The sequence below is a fragment of the Sorghum bicolor genome, chromosome 7 (assembly GCF_000003195.3).
Source record: "Sorghum bicolor cultivar BTx623 chromosome 7, Sorghum_bicolor_NCBIv3, whole genome shotgun sequence".
Taxonomy (NCBI): domain Eukaryota; kingdom Viridiplantae; phylum Streptophyta; class Magnoliopsida; order Poales; family Poaceae; genus Sorghum; species Sorghum bicolor.
The window spans coordinates 28,080,617-28,091,306 of record NC_012876.2 but is presented as its reverse complement, the minus strand read 5'-3'; the positions used below and the strand labels follow the sequence as shown (position 1 = coordinate 28,091,306).

Here is a 10,690-nt window from a genome sequence, read left to right as displayed (position 1 = left end):
ATTTTTTTTCTTGACCACCAGAGTGTATCTGGTAGCAAATCTATTTGGAGGCATACAAATTAATAGCACCTGGGGTATAGATTTTAAAAAAAACTAAGTTTATCTAACTGGCACGCACCTTGTAACTATATTACGTTTGGCTATTACACTCAGGAAGTCCACATGTCCTAAACCGTTATGGGACCACAGTCTGACTATTATGTCAGTCTAAATCCATGTCCATTGTCTATTTAAAGTGGAAGTCACAAACGGGTAAGGATGGCAACGGGTCGGTTTTGGTTCGGATATCCGCGGGTTTCAGTCCAGCGGTTTTGTTTTTGTTGGTAGTTTTTCGTCCATGGTTTTCGGGTCCGGGGCTCCGAAACCGATCGGGTTTGGTTTTCCACCCATGGATATCCGAAATCATTTGGAATTTAAATTTATACTTTATAATATGATATGATAATAATAATTTATTTACTTAGATTATTAAATTTATTCGAAGTTAACTCATGAAAATATCTATTATTTATTACATCTTGTCTATACATGTGAATATGTGTATATATATACGCGGTTTCGGATAACCATTCGGGTTTCGGGTATCCGTTTGGGGTTCGGGTTTCGGGTATCCGCAGGTTTGTTTTTGGTCCACGTCGAGAGACTGTGCAAGAAGCGGCTCTAAACAGGGCCAAAAGTCGGCCCACTCACCCGCTTGTGGAACCAAGCCTGAGTTCGGTCCAATGGCTACGACTTCGGGCTCCACCGCCTCCGCATCCAGGTTCTCCGATCCGGCCCCGTACCGCGCCGCTCAAACCCTAAACCTGTCCTCTCCATCGGAGTCTCGCCGCCGCGCCATGGCGGCGGAACCGCCAGAGCCCGCATCCTCGCAGGATGCCCAGCTCGCGGCCTCCTCCTCCGCCGCTTTAGCCGGCGTTGGCGGCCCCAACCCGTGCTGCGCAAAGGTAATTGACCCTCCCTATTCCCACCAATACGCCGCATCGGGTCTTGTTGGGTTCTTGACGTGTCTTCTTTTTTGGGGTTTGGGTTCCGCAGCTGTGGAAGAAGTACCAGAAATTGGAGACGAGCCGGACGGCGCTGCGGGAGGCGGTGAAGCTCCTGCAGGCCGAGAACGAGAAGCTGCAGAAGGAGAACTCGGAGCTCAGCAAAGGTTCGTACTGTGTTCCCTGATTTCTTTTCCCAGTGCGCTGCTTTCTTTGTTTTTCTTTCCTGCATTACGATTCTGGTTACAAATAGAAAGAAAAGATTACCCTAAGTATGCAGAGGTAACGTACATGTTTAGACTGTATGCATTATATCTAGTAATTCTTGAGGGAATATATACTACCCTTGTCTTATTAAAATAGAGTTTTGCCTTTGCTTATGTCGTCTACCAAGGCAGGAATTTAGAAGCTGAAGTCCAAACTTTAATATATATTTTTCTCCAAAAATGTTCAGTTCAAAGAGGAGGGCTTTGCGCCAGAGATGTGACTTTAAACAAATATAAGAAGAACAGGGTGCTTCGTTTACAGGTTCATAGCTTGCTTCTTGTCTCACCAGTAAGGATTCTTGACAGTGCGTAATGTACAGGTTGCTAACTTTGGAATATCCAGTCTCCTATGATATTTACTTAGTGACTATATTGTTACATGATATGTTACTGCCCATAAAATTATTCCTTTTGTAATATAGTGAGCATCTGCTATACCTCAGAGGGAAAGGACAATGAAAAATCTAACTGACAGTTCCTAGTTTCTATTTTTCACCTCCTAATTGACAATTCGATGCTCCATCGCGTTAGTGCTTCTATTCAGATATTTTGCATTTTTCAGATGGGTCAAATTTTCCAGTTACCTTGTAGTTGGTATTTACCTTAGAATCGTGAGGACTATATTGTTACATGATATATTAGTCCCCATGAAATTATTCCTTTTGAAATATAGTGAGCATCTGCTACCTCAGAGGGAAAGGGCAATGAAAAATCTAACTGACAGGGTTTCTATTTTTCACCTCCTAGTTGACAATTCGATGCTCCGTCGCATTAGTGCTTCTATTCAGATATTTTGTCATTTTTCAGATGGGTCAAATTTTTCAGTTATCTTGTAGTTGGTATTTATCTTAGAACTGTGAGAGGAGAGGGCACTAACCAATTTTAATGCCAACACAAACACATAGAAATGTAGGTTCTTGAAATAACAAGAATGCTTTGTTTATTTCCCAAGATTAGTGCATTTTCGTTGTTACTCCTATTATGATTTTGGAAAATATTAAACAGAGAACACTGAAGAACAGTCCAACTGTGCCAGTTCGTGAATGGGGAATTGGATATATTGTACCATATCTGCAATTCTTGTCTTTCCGCAACTTCTTGGGTGTGAAATTTCATGGAGATGGGGAACACCAGACGACTGGAGGTGCTCAAGGAAAGAGGCACAAAAACACCAAAGGGGGTTCACTCATATTCCTATCTGCAACACTGGCACTCAAGAAGGTTAGCATAAAACACTCCTTTGTATGTTCTGTTCCTTTGTTTCTTCAGCAAGCATCATGTCGATTAGTAGGTCCTTCAAGTAATATTAGCATATATTTTACTTTTTCCTCATTTCTTCTTTAGAAAAAAGTGAACATATATTCCCTCTATTATAGATACTTGCTTTCTTAGATCTAGCATTTGCTGGTTGGCAAAATAGAAAAAGGCATCCCTTACTGTAATTATATCATCTACTTTGGTATTAAAAAGGTGCATAATTTGGAGATGGCATTTTTTTGGTTATATATTCATACAATCAAGAAATTTAGTAGTGATTGTACCATGCTGCTGTAGCCACAGAGGTAGTCGACAATTTGAACTTCTAATTAAATTATTTTTTGTCCACAGTGATAACAACAACAAAGATATAAAATTGTATTTTTAATATTAATTTCTTTGATTAATTCATGACCATCACAATGTTCTTCCTACCCATATTCTACTGTGGAAGTTTAGACCTCCCTGCTACATCTATGATTCTAACTACATATGAATATATAGACTGTTTATTTGCCCTTCTTCCTTTCCCATCCCTAGGCGATCTCTATTATTGGTTACATCTGTGATATTTCCATAGTCATATGTGCACAATGCAAGAATAGATTTGATTATTATTGCCACTGGATCCTTCTTGCGTCCATTGGCTCGTGCCTGCCTGGCTATTCTTATGCACATTTTAAGATGCAACTTAATCTCCGTGCTACATGTATGATTCTAACTTAGTTACTGCTCTGTTTTCGTTTCTAGCTATATGAGTTCACATATACAAAACTTTCAATGTCCATTTTACAGCTTGCTGCTGCAGTTTCCGCTCCTAAAAAAAACCTGGTCATGAGTGATTGCTGTAGTACTCTTAGTTAGTCATAGCTTTCTGCCTTTGTATATAATATGAATAAGAATAGTGCATATAATTCCTTAGTTGCTGCTCTATTTTTAAATGTTTCTTTCACTGCTTTCTTTTCTAGATATATGAGCTTGCATACATAGAACTTTTTCTTAGATAATTGCATACATAGAACTTGCAGTATCATTTGATAGCTTGCAGCCTCAATCGACGTTGCAATACAAAAACCAGCGACTTTGTATTCCAACCCCTGAAGTGCAGAGTGCAGTACCAAAATGGTAAGCAAAGCAACCTTCCCGAGATTCTCTAGGATCTACACAAAAGGCAGCCTCCCAGTTACCCACAACACGAGCATACCCACTTGGTTTACAGCTTTTATCAGACTATAGCTAGAGATGGAGGACAGGGAGGTGAGCCAAAGAGAGGAGTGCCTAATTAGGGCTAGGAACAGAGTGAACGAAAGGGAAAGGAGAACAATTAGACACTTGGAACTGAAGCTGCACTCTTCCCACGCCGCCTCTTCCTTGTCCCACTAGAGCAAGGGCCTTCCATGTGCCATAAGCCTGGGCCACAACTGTTTCGCAGCACACACCTACCACGCCACACTTTGCATGTACCCTGCTATGCCCACAACATTATGAGTCCCTACAGAATGGGACGGCTCCTGTGCTACAGCTCTAGTCTAACAAAGTCAGGAACACTAAGAGGGAAACTTTTCTTGCTGACTTAATAGTACATAGCTGCAAGGAACGGAAGGAGGCGATGATGCAGCAAGTAGCAGACCAGGCGCTTATATAGGCAAGAGCTAGAGGCTGTAGCCATATTTTTACATTGCTGCTAGGCACAAAGGTCTGTAATTTGTACACAGCCAAGAGAGGACACGTGCATGCATGCGAATCTACCACATTGGCCCCAGAGAGGACACTTACATGCATGCAAATTTACCACAATGGCTAAAATATGAATTGCACTATCGCTAACTTTTTTCCCTGCCAATAAACAGGTTCTTGCTATGGCCTCAAGTGGTACTGCTGCGTTCCATGCAAAACATCGGTGGCGGTAAAATAACCTCTATGTAAAAGGGAAAGGAGCAACGTGGAAGCGTCAATGGTAACTGTTTCCATGCAAGGGACAACCATATAGCCTTGACGGTGCTTGGACGGTGGGTGCATGCGCACCGCATGCAAAGGTCAGCTACAGCTTTGGACGGTGCCATGCATGCATGTTCATTTAATGGACAGTGTAAAAAGATAAAGAAGGAAGTAGGCCTGCATGGTAAACCTGTAGATGCAAAGGACAACTACATAGTTTTGGACGGTGGGCGCATGCACACCGCATGCAAAGGACAACTACAACTTTGGACGGTGGCATGCATGTATGTTCATTTAATGCTAGACTCATGCATGCACTTATGTGTACTATGTAATGCATATGCTGAACCCTGCATCGAGCTGCCTGCCATGGCATTTATGGAGGCAGTACTCTATGTGGGGCATGGAGGTACACTTTCATCTAAACCGTGAATTTTGCATCTAAAGCACTAACTAAATGGAACATACGTGGACACTCTGGGAGGCCGCCTTGGCGGCGCGACCTCATATCTATAATATAATAGTGGTATTTTAATAATATATTAAAAAATATGAATTCCTTTAAAAATTTTTCGCATGGTAAGATCTAGAGTATCTTAATATAAGTATACGGACATACTCAAATACATACATAATGTGGTTTATTGAAGATGAGAGTAATTACTTCGGGGAGTATGAAAAATGCATCATATATACTAGGTAATTGTCCGTGCGTTGCAACGGGAACCAAATATAGTGCACGGAAAGCGATGCTATGTACACTGCAGCGGACCTACCCACTTCGCCATGCAGCTTCAAGCAGGTCCAAATGACACAAGAATGCCATTGTCTCACAAATCTATCTTCATATAATCCTACCATGCACGACAAATATATGCTTTGTATGTGGCCAATTACATGTAATGATAAGCATAAAGACAACATACAATCCTCTAGGATCAAGCCATGCCGCCGTGATGGTGCCCAACTCATCATGGGTAGCCCAGGATATGATTTCCTCTTATGCTTTAGGAAGACGTTCTCAGAGTGTCTTTCCCATCCCCTTCTTTTTAGCTTCACACTTTGAATTGTTGGCAAGAATACATCTTGAACCCTGGATGCCAAAAAATTAGATCAAGAAGCTCGAAATCAATGAATCACAACCAAAATGACTAAAAGTACAATAGTATATTATTACAACTATAGTTGATTCATATTAAACACAAAGGCAATCACTTAACTACCATGTTTAAGTTTTGTGAAAGCCTGACAACGTGGATTCTAAGCAGTCATGGCTTAAATAAAAGCGATAATATTTCAATCAAAGAATTTGGCATTGATCCAAATGGAAAATTATACATATAGTCATACATTCAATTAAATCTGACAGACTTCTATGAGGAAGACCTCATAGTAAGCATACAAACATGCATGTGAGCTTTGGTTCATAAAAACACATATTATACACATAGAAAGTTTTGTGCTAACAAAACAAAACACCCATAGTTAATACAAATATGCACGTGAGTTATTATACACATAGAAAGTTTTGTGCTAGCTTCATCTTTTTTACATGAAGAACCAATATGTAGTTTTGAAAGAGGCACGACAATGCAGTGATAACATTTTTGTTTTAAAAAAAGAAACAGGTAGACTGTCAAACATCAATCAGTCACAAAGTGTGTTTACTGTCAAAACAAGCAAACTGGCAAATCAGCAAAGGAATTGGCCAATATAAAAAAACCTTATAATAAGCAGTTTGTAGATTAATTGTCTGACAGGCAAAAGAGTAGCTTCAGTTCTCAGCCAAAAGGTGTGGAAGCTTAAATTTGGTTATCCATTATTTACCAACATGGCTACAAAATAGACCGAATAAAATAAGTAAATCAAAGGAACATTTGAAGGCTTCAATTATCTCATATCTTCTAAATCACAATATATGCCAAGCTACTCAAGAAGAATAGTAAAGTGCATGCAAGTGAAGGGCCAAGCTACTAAAAAATTATCAGAATCTACCAGGTGACTACTGAAAGTTTCAGAGTTTCTGCCCTAGTCTCTCATGTAGGTAACATGAGAATATCACAATAACACAATAGTTTTTTAGTTTTCTTTCCAAGTGTGTATGGTCAAATGAAAATAATTAAACTATAAAATATGCTTCTGTACAACTATTTCAAATATCCTTATGCTAAAAGGGGTTGGGCTACTGCATTTTATTTGTGGATCAGAAGAGAAACGGGTGAGTACCTGTGTGGATCTGCACCACGAACATTGAGCAATTTATTAGTTTTGGTCACCAGCACTAAGTAATATCCCAATTTGGTTGTCATTACATTAGCAAAACATTATTAAAAACTCAGTTATTGCCTCTACAAAGTTTCTGAAGGTACGCTTAACTAAACTGTCCACGCATGCAGCTCCGTATAATTTACTGCACTAAACTATCCAATTCATGCACTCCGAATCTTACACAGTTTACACCTCATAGCTACGTAAATTAAATTGATTTTTTTTTGTATTATATTGACTTCTCATTCTAGAAGGTGCTTGGAAAGAACAAATTAAAGATGCCAAGTTTAGTGAGCTATTAATCTGTAGTATGTCCTGTTCCTATAAAGCAGAATACATATGTGGTGATTAGAATGTATAAAGAACAGTATAGTCTTGGGTAGCTTATTGAATGCAATCCATTGATTAAAAATATTTGTGTTAAAATACTGCCATATGTATCAACAATAGTAAAGTACAAAGCTAATCCATATATGTTGCCAACACTTGCCTGAGGATATACCTCTGTCATGCTAGTCGGCGTGATGCCTGGGGATGAGAGACGTTGAGCAGGTAACAATTTTCTTCTATCAGAAGTTAGAACTACGGGAGGCGATGTAGGAAAATAAACTGGTGTCCACATCAACTGGGCAAAGCAAAGAAAGCATAGATAATAACAAAGGAAGGAAAATATCTACACAAGAAAATTGTGCACGATTGACAAGTTACCAAAAAAGCTATCACAAAGATAATATTCTAGGCAGCATCAACACATGAAGGAAAAAGATCATCGCAACATCAACCTGAGTTGATATCTACTAACAGAAACTAAGAGATCTCTGAATTTCCTTTGCTATCATAGATCAGCTCATGTTGTTAGTTGTTTGATTTGTAGTTACTCATCAAACTCTATATTTACCTATAGCAGATGATTATGTTTCCCCTAGAGTATACTTCACTGTAGACTGAATTAAAAATATGTATCCCACGAGAATTTAAAACAGATGTAGTGGGATCAGAAAGTGGAGGTTAACAATGAAGGAAAGTCAGAAAAATAATAATGGCATAGAGTCAAAATAAAAGAAGATTCTTCATTTTGACTATAACACATATTAACACACATACAGACCTGTGATAGCGAATAGATGGCTATTATGCAGTACAGATGATAGCACACATACAGACCTGTGATAGTGAACAGATGGCTATTATGCAGTATAGATGAATATAGATGAGCTCAACAAATCTTTGCCTGCAATGGTGACCTATCACTAGAACTTCATATTTCTATGACCTAAAGAAATAATTAAGGTATATGAAATCACATTACCTGTCTTCGCAAATTACATTGGTCTCTCCACTTCAACAACAGAGTTGTTCAGATCAGCAGGAGCACTTGAGTTTTCAGTAGCCACAATTTGTTCAAGGGCCACTATAACTTGATGTATGCCTAAAATCCTAGATGTCAGGAGGATGTATTAAATTATGCAGCACTCAATAAGGCCGGAATTGATAAGGCAAGTAGTCAGTATCTAATATTACAAATGGCATAGGAAAAAACTTTATTTGAGAAAACATCAAAGAACTTCAGGTTACTTTTATTCTGATCTGCTGGCATCCACTAACTAAAAAAATAAACATTGCATAGAAAGTTTCGGCATAGGTCGAGAGTTATCAACATTGTTCCAGACTGAAAAAAATATATATGCATCTCATACTAACCTTGAAAAATGAAAACAATTAATAGTAACTCAGCCTTGTATTCTTTGGAAAGGTTAAATATGCTCCTTGGTTACACTCTATTTTTTGAACTTGTGACCTGAGCACAGGAAAGAGAAATCCAATTGTTTCAGTAAGCATGAAACTCTATCACAGCTTAAATAGTTGGGCTATTGCATTTTATTTATGGGTCACAAGAGAAAGGGGTGATTACCCGGATCTGCACCACGAACAAGAGGTGGGGTCCAATCGGCAACAAGACACCAACGGCTTCTCCAGCAGGCGTCGTGTTCATCGGGTCCTTCACCTAGCCCCTGCTCAATGGCGTGGCTTCCCTCCATGGACGACAGGGTGAGATCTCTAGCGTGCAAGATGACGTGGAGCGGAGGCAGCAACGCGTTCTGTCGTGGGGAGGCGACGGATGTGGCGGTAGATCCTGCGGCGGCGCATCGGGGCGGTGGCCCGCCGAGCGGCGTCGGGGCGGCGGAGCAGCTTCGGTAGCCGACGCGTACGGTGCGAGGGATCTGGCGACGGAGGCACGATCAGAAGGTGACAGTGCAGGCGGTGCCGACGGGGCTGGCGACCGTGGTACGAGGATGAGATGAGGTCTCGCAATGGCGGCGCTAGGCTGTGGGCGGTGGCTGGCGGCGGCGTGATGCCGAAGGCGAGGGCTCGCGAGGGCAGGAGCAATGCGTGGAGGGAGCGTCATGGCACAGGTGATAGGCGAGGGGAAGTTGGGCGGTAAGTTTCGCTTCACCGTGGACTTAGGCCTGGTTTAGTTCGCAAAAATTTTCAAGATTCTCCGTCACATCGAATCTTTGGTCACATGCATGAAGCATTAAATAAAGATAAAAATAAAAACTAATTACGCAGTTTACCTGAAATTTGTGAGATGAATCTTTTGAGCCTAGTTACTCCGTGATTGGACAATGTTTGTCAAATAAAAACGAAAGTGCTACAGTAGTCCAAAAGCCAAAATTTTGCCAACTAAACAAGGCCTTACCAAATATGCCCGTGCCTAAAAAACATATTTTATACTATTTTTTATTTTTTTTAAAAAAACATTGAGATATATTATTTATTTTGTAAAGACATCTAAAATATAAGAAAATGTTTTAGTAATATGATTGTGTGTGATTAAAAGTATATTTAGCCTACTTTTTCTAGCTTCTTACATGCTAACCCCATTCTAAAAAGAGTGATATTTTTTATTTTCAGACATCATGTTTGACCAAATTTTTCTACCCCATCCTAAAAAGAGTGTCATTCTAAATTTTTCTATAAATTATAAAATACTTTTATGATACAATATGTCATAACAAAATAAATGATATTGAGATAAAAATTTAAATAAGATGGATGGTCAAACAAGATGTGTACAAGTATAAAAATGACACTTTTTTAAGAAGGAGGTAGTAGATGTCTATAATCTGATTGTAACTAATGAATATTCTCTCTATCCAAAAAAGAATACTTGCCTGCTACCAAAGGTAATTCACATTTGACCAAATTTTTGTAGTAAATACTATTCATATTTACGGCTCTAAAATAATTTATTATTAAAATATATTTCGTAATGAATCTAATAATATTTATTTTATATTATAAATATTGATATTTTTTATTTATAATCGATTGAACTTGAGATACTAAACCATAACACTATGTTAAAATTGTTTTTTCGGATTAGAGAGAGTATATGTGAGCAACAAAGCTTTTGTTAATAAAAAGACCAGCACTCCTAGCATACACAAAACCTATGTGTCCTGTTGTGAATACCTTCTTCTCGTGGAGTCCGTCGACACCGTACAAAAATCGCTTCTATCACGAGAGCCGCTCAAACAAGCGTTCAGTAATAATTTTGAGCCGGTGAGCCTTCCTTTTCCTCTCTTTGGCTCTCACATTCATCTCACCAAGGGAGCCTCACTTGTACGCTGGCCTATAGAAGTCTGAGCGTCTCAACCAAAGAAGAACTTAGCGATTAAGATCTGGAGGGTGCCTTTTAGGCCATGGGCCGACTGTTCATCGAGTTCGCCTCCGGCAGCGGCGGCTGCTGAAACACCAAGCTGGCGCCCCTTTCGAAAATCTCTTCTTTTTTAGGTCGGCTGGCCTTGCTACATCAGCTAGCGTCGAGTGCGGTGTCTGCGGTGGGTTTTTTTGGTTGTTGTTCTTTTCCCTAACCACTCTATTTTCTCATAATTTTGATGCACGCTCCTTCGTTTCTTCCACAGATCTGGCAAAATCGCTCTTTGATTTCTTTCTCAGATCCGCCGAAGTGGG

At 39.6% G+C, this 10,690-nt stretch overlaps 1 protein-coding gene and 1 long non-coding RNA gene across 11 annotated transcripts; one reads left to right on the top strand and one right to left on the bottom strand.

Annotated features, from left to right (window-relative positions):
• On the top strand, positions 694–4,890 carry LOC8069848. 6 transcript variants are annotated; one of them, XM_021464775.1, is made up of 6 exons: positions 706–944; positions 1,036–1,150; positions 1,438–1,538; positions 2,255–2,470; positions 3,535–3,631; positions 4,357–4,890. In XM_021464775.1, exons 1-6 carry the CDS (start codon positions 723–725, stop codon positions 4,419–4,421), a joined length of 816 nt encoding a protein of 271 aa, XP_021320450.1. In that variant the 5' UTR covers positions 706–722; the 3' UTR covers positions 4,422–4,890. The 6 variants fall into 6 exon arrangements, with proteins under 6 accessions (XP_021320453.1, XP_021320450.1, XP_021320449.1 ...); XM_021464774.1 differs by having other exon boundaries at positions 3,526–3,631; XM_021464776.1 differs by having other exon boundaries at positions 707–944; positions 3,555–3,631.
• On the bottom strand, positions 5,109–9,146 carry LOC110436953. Of its 5 annotated transcripts, none has more exons than XR_002454934.1 (6): positions 8,625–9,146; positions 8,414–8,510; positions 8,022–8,149; positions 7,821–7,943; positions 7,215–7,337; positions 5,109–5,537 (listed from the first exon to the last, which is right to left on the bottom strand). It is a non-coding gene; the product is annotated as an uncharacterized LOC110436953 (long non-coding RNA). The 5 variants fall into 5 exon arrangements; XR_002454933.1 differs by adding an exon at positions 6,168–6,279 and having other exon boundaries at positions 7,215–7,876; XR_002454932.1 differs by having other exon boundaries at positions 7,821–7,876.